The following is a 15185-nucleotide window of genomic DNA, read 5'->3' as shown; positions in this document are numbered from 1 at the left end:
CCGGAAGAGCACCGTCTACTATGAGACTCACGTGTTGCCATTACACCATAGAGACAGATGTCGAGGTGCGGTTCGGGGGGCTTTCAAGTGGTCACTGTCGTTTCGGGCTTCAAGCGGTCACTGTCGTTTCCGAGGGGCTTCAAGCACCACTTTGTCATCTAGCAGCTGCGCATTCATTTCAATTTTGAATCAAAGCTGGACCATCAGGATCAGCAGAGGGGCTAGAAAGGACGGGTTACAGGCGAAGAGTGCGACGTCACAGTGCAGACGATAACCGGAAAGGCACGGATAACTGCCGGCCCCTGCCAAGGCAATCGATATTCGTGACTAGGTAAGAGACCTCCCCGAAGATGGCTGTAGCTGTGTCAAGGGTCGTGACAAGGCCCGGCGTCTTGCAGCAGGTTAGTCCGTCGTCAGTGGTAGCAGGCAGTCCGGCGTCTTGCAGCAGGGTAGTCCGTCGTCAGTGGGAGCGAGGTGAGCCGTCGCCTGGGAGCCAGGCTAGTCCTCTTCATCGTCGCAAGTAACCGTGTATCGCATTATTAACTAGATGTAGGTCGGATCCGACAAGACTGACACATTAGTAGTACATGTCGTTGTTGCGGCCATTAGGGATGCCCTGCACGACGCGGGGGTAGGTCTGGCGAATAAGTTCGAAGAGGACAGGCGCGCGCTGTCCCAGGACCATGGGGTCCTCGCCGAGGCCAACAAAGATGGTCGATACGCCGGCGTCAAGCACGCTTCCAATGGTGAATGAGAGGTTGATGCCGATCGCGAACGCAAACAGCACCACTGGGGCCGTGTACTGCCCTTCGCGGTTGTATGACGGCTCGGTGACTGGCGTCAGGTGTTAAGAGTTGGACAAACTCACATTTGAGATACAGGAAACCATACAGGCCGCAGAGGAAGCCGTTGATGTAGCTGCCCCAGAGGATGACGGTGCCGACGAGCGAGTCGTTGACAAGCGCGTCGATGCCGCGGTCCTTCATCAGGCGCCAAGTGTCCTTGGCCGCCTGGATGTATGGCTTGCCGTACAGCGCAATCTCGATGTACGCGTCTAATGTCAGCGACGCGGGAAATTATGGATGGATTACATTTGTTAAACCACTCGACGATCCAACGGATGAACGAGATGCAGCATGTCGCCTGGGATCAGCTGGATAGAGCAAGTGACTCACGCAACACGCAAGGATCATGCCGATCGTGTCGCCCTGTTGCGCCTGGTAGTTTTGCAAGGCCTGGAAAAGAGTCTGGAGGATCTCGAGGAGGGTGACAATGAGTGAGCCGAACGCGATTGAACCGAGAGACATCGTCGACGCGCGCGCGAACGCCTTTCCTGTCGCATTCTTCGGCAGGCCAGAGCCATCGTTCGCCCGGGGCCCGTAGTAGTACCATCCGCCGAAGACACCGCCAGCGAGCGTACAGAGGATGACGTTGGATACGACCTGCGACGACCAGTAGAACACGAAAATGGCGTAAAAGATGAGGCCTGCGACCTTGCCACTCGAACACGAGGTCGCTGTGCACGCTGCCGTCAGCCTGATCCACATCAGGGGAGCCACTCGACTCACCGTCGCTACCGGGTGTCCACTTGACATAGATTGCGATGGCTGTGAAAGAGAACCACACGCTCAGCGCCGCCTGCACGAGCAGTCCCAGGAGAACAACAAAGTACACCGACGGGTGGTGCTTGGTGATGTCAATTGTCGTCTGGAGGAGCAACTTGGCAAGAGGGATGCGCTTCCTCATAGACCAGTAGCAGATGACCGAAATGAGTGCGATGACGAGGAAAATGATCGCCCCAGACCAGTACTTGATGATGAAGTAGTCTGGTGTCAGCGCCTTCTTAAAAATACTCACAGATGCAGATGCCGATGTTGAGTAGGACTGTGAGGGCGAGCGTGATCTCCATAATGATCTTGGTGAACATGCGAACCAGTCCGAGCCATGCAGCGGCGATTACCAGCGCCATACCACACACTGTAAGCAAGAGGTAAGCCGTGTGGCTTGGATCAGCATCCGACGCGTGCACAGACATACCGGTCGAGCGTGATGCCTGTGCCCGTTCCGCCCTGGACCTGGTTTCCAAGTCCGCCTCCGAGTCCGTTGAGCGACACAAACGTGCGCAGCGCGATGACAGACAACGCAACCCATCCTCCGATCGCCGCGATGAATAAAACCAGGAAAATCGGGTCACGGATACGCGACTTGGGCCGGAACCGCGCCCCCGTCTTCTCTGTCGCCTGCGAAAACGGCGCCGTGTCCCCAAACTTGTTGCCTCCGGCTCCTCCGTACTCGGGGTCTGGATACTGCATCCCGGCCGGCGAAGCGGTCGGGTGGCCAGCAGGCGGGCCAGCGGGCGGCGGGTACGAGTTGGCGTACGGCTGCGACTGCTTCATCGCGTAGTCGCCACCCTGGCCGCCCGTCGGCGCATTGAACGCGTACTGGTTGGGTTGGTACGCGTTCTGCGGTGCCGGGGGCGGCGGCGCGCCTGACGGCTGCTGGTAGTATTCTTGCGCGCTCATGACAGAGGAGTGGATGAAAGGAAAAGTGTCGTGATCGGGCGTGTTCATTGTAACGGCCTTTCGGCCTGCTGCGGAGAGAGCTTGTTTATCCTTCCTTGGCTTGTTAACCCAGGCAGTGACGCCACCCAAGTTATCCAAGCCTTCCAGGGCGGAATTTATGCGCCAGGCGGACACGGGTCGGATGAAACATGGCCAAGGTTTCCCACCCTGACAATTAAACCCGCTCTCCAGCTCTCCCTGTCGTTCAACACTTCAAGCATTGGTACTGGCCTCAACAATACTCCAAGATGCCACACTCGTGTTCGTCTGGGCCATCGTTACGATCAGTGTCCAGCAGTACAGTCTGTGCGGCTTTGTGGCAGTTTGTAGGAAATCCATAGAGAAATTGCGATCGACATTGTGACGGCATTTCATTCCACAAAAAGTGTGACATCACAACCAAATTTATAAACCTCTTGGGTCCACCACCCGCGGCTATTCCTGGACAACTCCGCTCGGCGCTCCACCCTGACTTGTGGTTACGCAGTAGAACATGTAAAACGCTGCAGACGGATACTGGCTCTAGTTGACTACAATAGCGGGGCGGACAATGCAGATGAGGGACACCAATAAGACAATGAGGGCGATGCGGGACGATCCACCGATGAAAAAAAGCAAACTATAGGAAATGCAATGCAAGAAGACAGTCTCTAGCGGTGGCCGTCGTCCGACTTGAGTTCGTAAGCAACAGGCGCGTACTCGAGCTCGACGAGCTCGTCCATCGACCGGATGGAGTGCTGCGTCGCAGTCGTCGTGGAGCGGTGCAGCTGTGGGCGACCCTCCACGCCCGCCTCCTCGTCTGAGGCGCGGGCGCGCGTCGTGCCGTACTCGTCGAGCTCCTCGACCTTCTCGCCCTGGTCCTTGGCGGGTGCGGCACCAGCGCCGGCAGTGGCACCAGCACCAGCACCAGCACCAGCGCCAGCACCGGCCATCTGCGCCATCATCATCTTGGCAATCATGTGGCCGAGGTCGTCAGCCTCACGGCCAGGCTTGGTCATGCGCCGGATGCGCTGGCCGTAGTAGTACAGGATGCTGGGTTCAGCTCAGTGTTGAGGAGACAACGTACATGGGACAGGGGATGAAGACGAGAGAAAGGCACGCGACGAGCGTACCGGCCCAGTTAGGTCCCATGGCCTCATACATGTCGTATGTGAAGAGCGGGAAGGCTTGTGTGAGCTCGCACGGCGTGAAAGAACTCACCAACACCGAGAATGGAACGCGTAACAGTACCAGCCGCAAGAACCGAGGCAGCGTTGAGCAGGTATCTGGTTCAGTTAGCCAAGGCCAAGAGACATCGACTCACGCGTCAACGAGGTAGTTGGACATGCCGAGGAAGAGCATGACAATACCGGCACCGAAGGGAACGGTGGCGATGATACAACCGATCCAGTGGATGGTGATGGGGACGCAGGTCCAAGCGAAGATGAACAGGCCGACGCTGAGATGAGATTAGAACTCGAGGCTTACATACGGAAGGAGAGTCGCACCCATAATCGTGCTCGGGAGACGCGCCTCGGGAGGAAGATAGCCCTTCTTGGCGAGGTTGCGGGCGTAGCGCGGGTTCTCGTAAAAGATGATGTTCGCGAGAGCGATAAAGGCGCCGACGGTGACGCCGACAAAGGCCAGCGCCGAGACTCCAGGCGACCAGTGGCGGTAACCCTGGAAGACGTACGGGAACGCAGTGAACTGCATGTACAGGATGGCGAAGATGACGGCCATGCTGGCGTTAGCTTTACGATGTTGGCTGTTGACGCACTAGAGAGATGCGAAGAGGACGATGGGCTCGGTGAAGAGGAGGATATAGGGAACGCGCAGCTGGTTGAAGAAGAGCTGCTTCGTGTTGAGGGGCTTGCGAACATCCTGCTCGCAGAGGTAGACCTTGCCGGTGGCGGCCTTGAGCTTGCGAGCACGAGCGCGGAGAAGAACAGGAGCGTAGGTCTCAGGCAGCCAGAGCCACCCGGCGAACGTGAGGGCCGCAGAGAAGAACGCGATGACGGCTGCGACCCACTGCCACTTGGCGTTCATTGAGAGGAAACCACCAGCAACAGGACCAACGGCAGGACCGAGGAAGGGCATGGCCGCGAAGACACCCATGGCGAGGCCGCGGTCTTTGGCCGCAAACATGTCCGCGATCACACCGCTACAATGTCAGCAATGATGGGTGGGCCGACTCACCCCGAGTTAGTCATTGTCGAACTGCCAAAGGTGCCCGCGAAGAAGCGCATGACGAGCATGGCGTTCAGCGTCTTGGTACCACACACTGCCGCATTGAAGATTGTGAAGGGAATGTATGTGAAGATAAACATTGCACGGCGGCCGAACACTTCCGAACACGGCGCCCACGCAAGTGGGCCGACGACGAAACCAAGAACGTAGATACCGGTGACTGCTGTCAGTGCCACAAACAAATCTCGGCTGCATCCTTGCCGATCTGGGGGCGGTCCACCGACCTGACCAGATAGTAGACGCACTCATAATGTAAAGCATCTTGTTGTGACCAGGGAACGCGTGCATGAGGTTGGTGATTGCGGCGGAGAGCATGGACGACCCAAAGCCCACAGCGAGTGTACCGGTTGCAGCTGCGATCAGTAACTTTCCTGATACCAAGCGGCTCGAGCGACCCCCAAATTAGACTAACCCAGCATGGTGACCGTCCATTTGTACACCTGGCTATAGGCTTGAGGGTTCTCTGGATCCTCCGGCAGCCACGTCACGACGTGTGGGTCGGCATCAGTGCCGGAGCCCTTATACTCGTGTGCGAGGATGTTAGCCCACGGCGTGACGCTTCGCCGCCACGGCCTGACTTTGAGAGTGAGGTCTTGTTGTTCTGGCATCGTGTAGTCGGACGAGCTCGACGACACTTCCGTGCGTTTAGGAGCTGTGGACACTGAAGCACCGTCCATTGGCAGGGAGTGATGTGGGTAGGAGCGCGAATAAGTGTCTGTGAGGGAGAAGAGGAAGGCAGATAAAGGTAAGGAGGGTGAGTTGATGGGCGCACGACAGACTGGGACTGGGATAAAGAGATGTGTAAGTTGTGAGATCACAAAAGATAGTGCTGGTTTGGTGTCGTCCGCAGTCTGTCGTGTCTCCGAGGCCGAGCCTCACTGTGACTGCCCATATCAAAGAGCCTATGTGTTGTGGCTCCAAGTTCCTATTACCGGGGCCCGGCCAGCTGACCCGGCCGCCAGTGGAAAAGTGCCTGGCACAGACCACCAATCGTCGACCCCTCAAGATTTGCCCACATGCTCGCGATCTCGCGATCTGTTCCAACAATATCTCTTGAACGATGCCACTAATAGTTGTCTTGTTTGCGCCGAGCGGACGTCGTGGAGAGGACGCCTGCGTCGTCTGGGGCCATCCGGGGCCACATATCGTCAGCGTCGATGATCGGACTCGGGACTCAAGTGTCGGCCACATCCGGCATAACTTACCCTCGCCGGCCAGCCGGCCCCCGGGTTATAATGCTCCGTGCTTGGCTTGGGCTATGTTTGGCACTCCCTGGCTCCCCTTCAGTCTGCACCAAAATGTGGGCACGTGTTGTCATCGATTGACTGTGACCTTGGCACGTCGGCACGCACCCATGCCCCCGATCCAATCCTCCGTTCAACAGTGTAGGCAGACACAACCAGTGATGCATGTATGGCGTCGCGTTATGTGCCGGCGGCACACAAGTGTTCAGCGACAGTGCGTCATAGGTCGCTGGCGAGACAAGCGAAACGTTGCCACCATCGTTTTTGGTTCCTACCTCGATTGTCCCTCTGGCCCTCTGACCCGTTCCTTCCGTCCTCTTATCTTTTAATGACACCATACTGACCGTGCGAGTCACCTCAATTTGTATGTGAGATCCACGACCCGTGCGCCGCACAGCTTTATCGCAGATGTTGGCCAAACGAGGTACCGGTAACACCACCTGTAAAGCTAAGCGACATGTCTAATGTACTGTACTCGCCCGGTTACTTGGGACGTCCTGTCGCACCGCGACACCCGCTCGTGGCTGGAAAGGTTGCAGTGGAGACAGCTGGAGTGCAATCTAATGTAATTGCTTGTTGCTCACATGCCACATATGACATCAGAGGGGTGCCTCTGTTCCCACGACTCGTCACCTTGCCACCTTGAATCAGCGATGTACAGTATGGAATTGATGTCTTCTGGTCGTGCGTAAAACTACAGCGGGTTGTAAAGTGAGTCAACGGCACAGCAAGCTGATATGCTCAGTATCAGGCACCCTGGAGCTTGATTGCCATTCCGCCATCTTGAACACTGATATTACGCACGTCGCTCGTCACAATGCGATGGCAGGATACAGCGGTCGTACTTAACGGATCGAGAATCGACAACTTGCAGCTGTCTCAACCGACGTGCAACCTCGAGCTCACCGTGCCAAGCTGCATCAACAGGGCGAGCAAACTCACAATCACCAGTACCGAGGGTTTTTGGCCAACCCATTGACACCTAGACTCGTTCAGCCACATTATACCAGCACCAATGCGTCTCGCCGTCCTCTTCCTCATTCCAGCTGCGGCTCGACCACTGTATGACCTCGACCCGCGAGACGTTAACCCCACCCCTGTGGTGGACGAGTCACAACATCCTCTCGCACCAGACGCCATCACAGTGTTCAGCGTGAGCATGTCGGACAACCGGGCGTGCTCCGGCTCGCAAATGCTCTTTGGCGCATACAACACCAGCAGTACCGGATGTCTTGGGACGCGCGGCCCCGGTTTCGGAAGCATGCGCGTCCTCCTCGCCGACAACCAGCACCGAGCGTGTCGCGCCCGCATCTACGCAACGGCCAACTGTGACAAGGAAATTGGGGTGGCAGATGTCGATGAGGAGGGGGTCTGCGTGTATTCGGGTATGGGGCAGGTCGCTGCTGGTTGGAAAATCGAGTGCAAAGCTGCTTAGATGGAGGAGGAGAGTACAGCCGAGCGAGGACAAGACGAACGATAGAATTCAGAATCGTTTTAACTCTGTATAATACAAGTCTGCCGATGTACTGTAGTATCTTCCCATCAGTTGGGCCTCGAACGGCATCGCAGGTACTGAACACGCCGGGTTCACCAACGTCCAACGTCCCGAGGTATGCAATTGCACACTCCTAGCCCCAACGGTCGTGGCTCACACACAGTACGGGACCTCGCGAGATACTAGTAGGAGAGTACGTGGTGTGGTACAATTGCTTCCACAGCATTGTCCACGAGGGAACGTGAAGCAACTTGCATCCGCCAGGGCCCGGCGGAACCAGCCACCCAACCCCCGTAATCTTACGCACTCTCCTCTATCACCTGGTCGTCTTCACCAACTCCCCTCCGACAAGTTCGTGGGTATCTGCCGTACAGAACACCTGCCAGCTGGCACTCCCGCCCGGAAGTCTTGCTCTGATCGTTGTCCAGATTCCAACGCCAGCTAACCCGGTCCAGGAACAGGCACGTCATGTACTGTAATGTCGTATCCAAGGCCAGATTCTACATGACAGCAACCGCCAGTGTGACACTAATGTATCGACTAGACCGTGGGAGCTGTCAGCATCCGTGTTTCGCAGTACCGGTGAGTACAACGCTTTCTCGGCAGGGGTATCCCGCAATCTTACTGGGCATGTGGTCCTTCGCTTGGTACAACCTTGGAGCGGGGTTAAAGTTCCCATACCATGTCGCGTCGCCTCCGGAGATGTACAGTCCACCGCGTCCCGGGGCCTGGTGACTGGCGGGTTGTTCGATAGTTGTTCGCATACGCCGATATCGGTTCGGAGCTCAGGATCGAACGCGAGCGCTCACCCTTCTCGCTGCTCTCTTAGTTCAACTCCTCATGCATCCACAGGCAATCCGTATCTCGTTTTACAGAGAATCGTGTGAACGGGCCAGGGCATGCGGGAGACGGGTGTTGCTGCGGTACAGCATGTCGTTGTGCGTGGCACCTTGAGCAACATATATAACGCTTCCATCGATGAGACTCGACAGTTATCGCTTCTCCAGTCTATTTCAACAGTGCGTGTTCTCAATTCGTCAGGACTGAGCTTACGCAGATGTTCACCTCTCTCGTCGCCCTTATTGCCCTCGCCGCCTCGGCCGGTGCCACCAACACCGAGCGTCAGAACACATACTGGCCCGGCCTTCCCGACGACGCGCCGTGGTACCGCGTCACCTGCTACACCAGCTCGAACTGCCCCCAGAACGACGCGGGGGCCTCGTACACCAACAACGTCAACTCGTCGCTCACCACCGGCTGCACCGAGCTCCCGCGCGGCATGCACTCGTGCCGCCTCGAGCGCTTCCCCGTCGACGGCGGCATCCCTGAGCAGAACCAGTGCACTCTCTCGCTTTTCTGGCGCTACCGTAATTCCCAGTGCCAGAACAAGGTCATGGACCTCCAGCCGCTCACGTGGGCGTGGAGCTGGAACTGCGGCTCCGTCTGGGGCGGCGACATCCAGGGCTACTCGGTTGACTGCAGCCAAGCTTCGCAAGGCACCAACCGCCTCGCTGCGCCGCCACAGGTCATCAAGGGCAACAACGCCGAGGGCGAGTACGGCATCGGCGGTCAGTAGGCTGTAGGTTGTAGATGGATGGACGCTGAGTGCGTTTGATGTGCGATGTTCGTGGATCACGAGATATTGTTAGGAGACGTGCCGGCTTCGGGTGGCTGGAAGAATGCTGCTACGGCCCATCTTGGCATCGATCAAGTTCGTTACAGCCTGAGCAACGTGCCCACCCCGTCAACGCCCAGTCAGATACCTGGGCAACCTGGATCATGACCGCGGTACACCTGGGGTCTCCATATGTGGGGTCAGTCGGCTCAGGTGTCAAGTGCACGGTGAATGCAACATCACGCTATGAGCGTCTCGATTAGTGTTGGAGTCGATTGTAGATCATACAACATAGATTTTCGAGGATTGTGCTGCTTAGGTCGCCTCGCGTCGCTCATCCATGCAAACACACAACGCGGCCATGATGCACAAGTCGACATTCGGCGCGACTGTCATAATATACTGTGGTCAGCTGGTATCAAAATGCCCCAGTTGAAGAGACATCCAGCCAATGGGTGCTGGCCCACTTTTGCCACGACGCACCGTGTTCTGGCCCACAATATCGCGCTTCGTAAACTGACGCATGATCAAGGCAATGAGGTGGCCTTGCCAGAAGATCTCGACGATATCGCCGGGCCATCTCCCAGTAATTGTGACCGTCTCGTGGCTGTGGGTGAGGGTGTTGATCACCGTGGCATCAAGCTTTGTGTCGGCTACCATGAGCACGATCGACTATACCAGCAAAGCCGAGAGCCAGCTACGTGCTCAGACCAGTAACAATCAATAGCCACAGTCATCTCTTACACGGAACCCACGGCCAGAGGCCAATTCCGTGGCCTGCTCATTCACACACTCACCGCTCACAACGGGGCTGTGGACGGAGAGGACCTCGCGCTGGTTCGAGTCCATGCCCGTGAACGTGTACTTTTTGCCCTTCAAGCTGAATACCGTGTTGCCATAGTTGTCAACGAAGTCTGGGGTCAGCATATTCTCCCCCCGGAACATAGAACCACGGGAACCTCGGGAACCACGGGAACGGCTGCTGAACAAGGACGTACCCTTTCGTCGAGCCAGGCCGAAGCGGCTCTTGACATTGAGAACGGGCTGGTCGTCGAGGTCGCGGATTGAAAAGTTGTCCTGTACGGCGTCAGTGCGTTGGAAGAAATACGCCGTCAGTGCGTTACTCCGAGGGCGAGGGCGAGGGCGACATTGGTGCACGGTCGGGCAGCTCACAAATGTCTCCTTGAGGACCAAGGTCACCTGGATCCCGACAGCGAAGCCTGGCACGACTTCAAGCTGCATCGGGGCGGGATAGAGCATGGGAATCTGGGAGCGGTCGATCATGGTTGCTGTCGCAGGTGACGAGCCATGTAGAGAGAGGGTGTGCAAGGGTGTGAGTGACAAGTCTGCTTTTGAGAAGGTTAACTGTTGTTGTTGAGGGGGCCGGTCCTTACATAAAAGGTCACGCGACACTGTGGAGTGTTTCGAACAGATAACCTTTGTCTTCTTCTGGGCGCGATTCCGCATCTGCATCGCCCTGCACCGCATCCCAAGCCCATCCGTCCAACCCCGCTCTCACTCTCTGCTGAGATCTAATACTTTCCCAAAGTGTCCTTCATGTAAGGTGGGCTTGCAGCCTCTCTCGTCATGGCTGTCATGTAGGCCAGTTGTTAACATCTGAACCGAAGAGGGAAGAGGGCATACCGGAGATCCCAGAAAGTCGAAGCCGGGTTCTTGCACAGGCCATCAAATCAAGGAAGTCCCGTTGTGGCGCCCAGGGGTTCAGAAAGCGAGTACTTGTCCGAGTTTATAGGATCGGCACTGACACCTGTATTCCGTCTCGCAATAGTCAATCTCCCATCTCCCTACCAAAGCCAGCAGCTTTGGCTCAGCCGGGGCGTCACCGTTACACGGGTCGGAGAGAGTGGACGTTTCCACCACCGATGATGCTCTCCAAGGCAAGGGAATGCGCTTGCCTTGGAGAGCATCTGCCACGGATATTGAGACGCTCGGGATCAAACCATCTGGCGTGGTCCGAGGTCTGGCCTGGGGCAAGCTCCACTGCAAGCTGATTGCCCCTGCCATGCTCGAGAACCGTCCGACACGAGATCGCCTAGGTACATTCTTCCAGACTGTCTAGAATGACTCGTCTCCGCCTTTCCTCCGAGAAAGCACGGCGATAGGAGAATACCGAAACGGATAAGATCTACGTATACACCTCGCAGCACTATACCCTCATGTGATGGCGGAAGACAAATGAGGTACAAACCATCACATGAGCAGAGCAGGAGTATCCAAGAATGGCATGATCAGTAAATGCTTGGCAAAGAAATACCCTGGGCCTCTGTCCAATTTCGTTCACTTCCGCCCATTCGACCCGCGCCTTCGACGTCACAGCGTCCACCATCTCCCTCAGTCCCGGCCTTGTTGAACAACCTGGCCGCCATTCCCCGCTTTCTCGTCAGCCAATTGGTAACCCCAGGGGGTCCTTCAAGTCTCCGATACAGTGGTCAGGTTAACGATCGACAGGCCCATCTACCCAAATCTCTCACTGTACCCAGGCAACCAATATTGAACTTAACAAGCCGCAGTTGGTCAACCGCTTACCCGCTTATAGTACGAGTGGGCGCCAAACTGCCAAACTGCCAAGGGCGTGCCCAGCACTGTGATCTGTGAGAAGTCATTATCCAACGTTGTCAATGCATCATTCACCATGCGCCTCGCCTTGACTATCTGCGCGGCATGCGCGGTCGCTCGCGCCCAACTGTCAGCCGACGAGAGCGCGATAGCCTCAGCCGCAACATCCATCTCCTCAACCCCGACCCCAACCGAAGTGCCGATCAGCGCCGCCGTCCTCTTCCCATCCGCCAGCTCAAGTTGGTCCCACAACGGCACAGCATACTTGAAATACTCGCTGCCGGACGGGGTGAGCCTCATGAGCGTCGCGTACGTATTGGCGAATGACAACTCCAACTCGCAACTCAAGGTCGGCAACTCGCAACTAGATGACTTTAAGCCGTACTTCCTGTACACGAAACTGATGCGTGCGTGTTGACTTTTGTGACGGCACAGCGCTGATATCAGGATCAACAGCACAGCCAGCGGGGGCAGGGACATACTGGATAAAATGGATCCCGGCCTACGGAGAGAACCCCGACGATGTGCCGCCTGGAACGGGGTACACGGTTGGGGTGGCGTATCAGCTCGGTGAGTCTAGAACTGGAGGATGTTGAAATGCGGAGGCACGGCGACATAGCTGAAGTGTACTCGTGCATTGGCGTTTGGCGTTTGTGCCGATCTGGTGTCTGCTTCAACTTTTGTTATTACAGCGGTGAATGTGGTGCTTCAACTTTTGTTACAGCGGTGAATGTGGAAAGCGGCGGCGAGGCATGACCGATACACAGTCTCGCTGACAGCAGACGCCACGCAACCACACCAGTTTGTCTGGTCGGCACCCTTCGAGATCCGCGCCGACGGCGCCGACACGCTGCCAGCTGATGTGTCGGCATACCCCGCCAACGCGACGATGAGTAACTGGAATCCGCCGAACGGGCCGACGATGGCGGTCGGTAGCGGGGGTCACGGGCTCACACCCATCACGTTCGCGGGCTTCACCGCCATGGTTGTCCTCGGTTTGTGGCCACTCTGAAGGGACGGGAGGCGGTTGTCCTCGGTTTGTGGCCACTCTGAGGGGGCGCGAGTTGGATCATTCACGTCACGGAGATACGTTCCTACTGGGTTTTATAGAGTCAGACTATATAGTTGTACACGAGGTTATGTAATCTTGACTATGGATTGTCCTGCACAGGTGAGAAGAGTTACTTGGGCGGCAGGGGAGAGGCCAATCCTCACTTAGGTGTGTGCTTCTCGATAGAATCCTCATGTCGCCTACGTGATAGTGTGCAGCCTCGTTTGCTTTGAGACTAACCCCTAAGGACGCCTTGACGCGCCTAATGCCACAGCCGATGTGCGCAAGGCAGGTCACTGTACGGAATCCCAAGTGTGATCTACGGTAGTCAAGTAAGGATACACGGCAGAATGCCGAACTGCATACTATACATACAATGCCCTGACCCGACTGCCATGGACACATGCGTTCCTCACGGTCAGTCGACGGACGCGTGTTAGACTGGCGCTGCTCCAGGCGGCAGTCGTGCCAAAGGCCCTCGAGCGTCAGTAGGTGTATGCACGGCGCTCGGCGGAGCGGCCTCCTGAGCGTATGTCCTGTTGACATACGGCTCCTTCCACGGCGCAAGAGGCGTGAGGACGCCCGTGGCTGATTTGGAGTCTGACGCCTGGAGGGAGAGATGCGACTTGTTCATGGTCGAAATGTGCGAGCCAGATGTCCCTTGCACGCTCCCGCTGGCGGCGCCCCACTCGGGGTTATACTGAGGAGGAAGAACGACGCTACCGGCGTCCGTCTCCTGCATTAGTGGCTCTTGCCCGCCGTCACCGTCGTTGGTGCCGAAAGGAATGAAGCCAGCGTTGTTCCTCTCCAGTGCCGCTTCTGCCTCTCTCTCACGGTGCTTGCGAGGTCGCCAGAAGCACAAGTAGAAGCCAAGGATGGCGAGGAGGAAAGCACCGCCAACACCACCCAACTAATGTCAGCCGTTGCGCAACACGGCTCTACAGCGGTCAGGCTGCGATGCGTCACTCACGACACCACCAACGATTGTGCCTACGGGTGTCTGACCATTATCAGGGGCCTCAGTCCTGTTGTCAGTAAATCACAGTGCCACCAACTCACGCATTGGCACTGTAAAACGTCACCTTGTCCAGATGCACACTGCCCAATCTCGACTGCGTAACATTGAGAACGTAGTTGACGTCCGGGTCCAAGCGCTGCGCGTGCAGAACTTGTCCAGACACCCAAGGGGTGCTGGTGTCCTCGCCCGGCAAGTCCATTAAACTCACGTTCGGGGGTGCAGGAGTCCAGTGATAGTTGGCGACAGATCGATCAGGCCCAACTGTACCGTTGACAAGGGCGAAAGCCGTTCGGGGAGGGACGTTGATGGTCACGTTTGCGTTCTGATCTCCTTGGGGACAGAAGAGTTCTGTCACATTGCGAGCAGTAGCTGGCTTGAGCACAACACAACCGTCGTACTCACAGTCGTCATAGATGGTGGAAGTATTGACGGTCCAAGCCGATCCATCCACCTTGAATTCGGGATTGGCTTTACCGTCGACGACGAACGAATCGGTGGATTGCGGTACTTTGTCAAAGGTCTCTCTGTCCAAAGTCAACAAGGGGCAAACTGAGTGCCAAGGCTAGTGGACTCACGCGTCACTCAAAAGACCAGTCGTGACGACGAACCCGCGCACGTTGTACACGCCAGGTAGAGCATCCGTGATGGTGAACCCGACCGAGAACGGCTTATTCTCGTCGAGGTTGCTCAGGCGCGCCAATTGACCTGGAGCTAGCTTGACGCCCTGGGATGCAGGGACACCAGTGGTATTCCCTCCACTGCTCGGACCGGTACCGGTACTGGTCTCCGCTTGTGGATACTCGGTGATCGTTGCGTTAATCGAGTTATCAGCCGGTGGAGAACCGTTGACATCGCCCATCACGATGATATCCGAGGCGGAAATGCTGATGGAGAAATTGGGCCGCGCGTAAGAACCCCAGTCCGAAGTGTTGATCGAGTGCCATGATGAGCCCATTCCCGCCTGGCCTTGGGTGTAGGTGGCCCATGACGACCTCGAGAATGAAGAGTTCCATCCTGTTGGACCAGTCGCACTGAACTGGACAAGCGGTGACTGGTCCGAAATCGAGAGCTGGAAGGGGACCAAGTTGCGGGCTGCTACTGCTGCGCCCGCGGCGAGCAGTAGAACAAACATTGCGATACTGGTTGTGGTATGGATCTCCAGAAAGTGTGCAGTTGTGAATTGTGAAGTGAACATGCACTGATGCCAGAAGATTGTGAACCTGCTAACCAGGAATACGCTTTGGCCCTATGGATCTAAGGAACACAGCTTCTTGCTGCGGCCCAACAGAGGCACAGGCCCCTTTCTCGCGTCGCAAGATTTAGGCTGGGACTGGTCAGGATACGGGTATGACGGAGCAGACTAAACGTATCAGCGGGAGCCGAATTGGTTAAGATCCC

At 56.8% G+C, this 15185-nt stretch overlaps 7 protein-coding genes across 7 annotated transcripts; 3 read left to right on the top strand and 4 right to left on the bottom strand.

Moving 5' to 3' along the window:
* Positions 1 to 577: 577 nt before the first annotated feature.
* Positions 578 to 2570, bottom strand: PNS1 (uncharacterized protein; the record flags this gene model as incomplete). The annotated part of the gene is made up of 7 exons (XM_060596898.1): positions 578 to 834; positions 869 to 1054; positions 1092 to 1143; positions 1176 to 1525; positions 1569 to 1826; positions 1858 to 2003; positions 2038 to 2570. 7 exons carry the CDS (start codon positions 2568 to 2570, stop codon positions 578 to 580), a joined length of 1782 nt encoding a protein of 593 aa, XP_060453846.1.
* A 641-nt stretch (positions 2571 to 3211) lies between these two features.
* On the bottom strand, positions 3212 to 5464 carry CcaverHIS019_0112970 (uncharacterized protein; the record flags this gene model as incomplete). The annotated part of the gene is made up of 9 exons (XM_060596897.1): positions 3212 to 3593; positions 3628 to 3727; positions 3762 to 3826; positions 3865 to 3999; positions 4033 to 4281; positions 4318 to 4701; positions 4737 to 4947; positions 5033 to 5140; positions 5200 to 5464. The coding sequence occupies 9 exons, from the start codon at positions 5462 to 5464 to the stop codon at positions 3212 to 3214; spliced, it is 1899 nt and encodes a 632-aa protein (XP_060453845.1).
* Positions 5465 to 7046: 1582 nt separating this feature from the next.
* CcaverHIS019_0112960 (uncharacterized protein) lies at positions 7047 to 7466 on the top strand (the record flags this gene model as incomplete). The annotated part of the gene is made up of 1 exon (XM_060596896.1): positions 7047 to 7466. The coding sequence occupies one exon, from the start codon at positions 7047 to 7049 to the stop codon at positions 7464 to 7466; it is 420 nt and encodes a 139-aa protein (XP_060453844.1).
* A 1117-nt stretch (positions 7467 to 8583) lies between these two features.
* On the top strand, positions 8584 to 9102 carry CcaverHIS019_0112950 (uncharacterized protein; the record flags this gene model as incomplete). The annotated part of the gene is made up of 1 exon (XM_060596895.1): positions 8584 to 9102. One exon carries the CDS (start codon positions 8584 to 8586, stop codon positions 9100 to 9102), a length of 519 nt encoding a protein of 172 aa, XP_060453843.1.
* A 354-nt stretch (positions 9103 to 9456) lies between these two features.
* Positions 9457 to 10425, bottom strand: CcaverHIS019_0112940 (uncharacterized protein; the record flags this gene model as incomplete). Its single annotated transcript, XM_060596894.1, has 5 exons — positions 9457 to 9543; positions 9625 to 9794; positions 9939 to 10055; positions 10140 to 10218; positions 10315 to 10425. 5 exons carry the CDS (start codon positions 10423 to 10425, stop codon positions 9457 to 9459), a joined length of 564 nt encoding a protein of 187 aa, XP_060453842.1.
* A 1369-nt stretch (positions 10426 to 11794) lies between these two features.
* On the top strand, positions 11795 to 12730 carry CcaverHIS019_0112930 (uncharacterized protein; the record flags this gene model as incomplete). Its single annotated transcript, XM_060596893.1, has 3 exons — positions 11795 to 12125; positions 12166 to 12288; positions 12501 to 12730. 3 exons carry the CDS (start codon positions 11795 to 11797, stop codon positions 12728 to 12730), a joined length of 684 nt encoding a protein of 227 aa, XP_060453841.1.
* A 475-nt stretch (positions 12731 to 13205) lies between these two features.
* Positions 13206 to 14919, bottom strand: CcaverHIS019_0112920 (uncharacterized protein; the record flags this gene model as incomplete). Its single annotated transcript, XM_060596892.1, has 4 exons — positions 13206 to 13679; positions 13740 to 13794; positions 13829 to 14311; positions 14363 to 14919. The coding sequence occupies 4 exons, from the start codon at positions 14917 to 14919 to the stop codon at positions 13206 to 13208; spliced, it is 1569 nt and encodes a 522-aa protein (XP_060453840.1).
* Between the last annotated feature and the right edge of the window lie 266 nt (positions 14920 to 15185).

Source organism: Cutaneotrichosporon cavernicola, assembly GCF_030864355.1.
Source record: "Cutaneotrichosporon cavernicola HIS019 DNA, chromosome: 1".
In the NCBI taxonomy this organism is placed as follows: Eukaryota; Fungi; Basidiomycota; class Tremellomycetes; order Trichosporonales; family Trichosporonaceae; genus Cutaneotrichosporon; species Cutaneotrichosporon cavernicola.
Note: the sequence above shows the minus strand (reverse complement) of the source record. Positions and strands in the feature narration are given on the sequence as shown.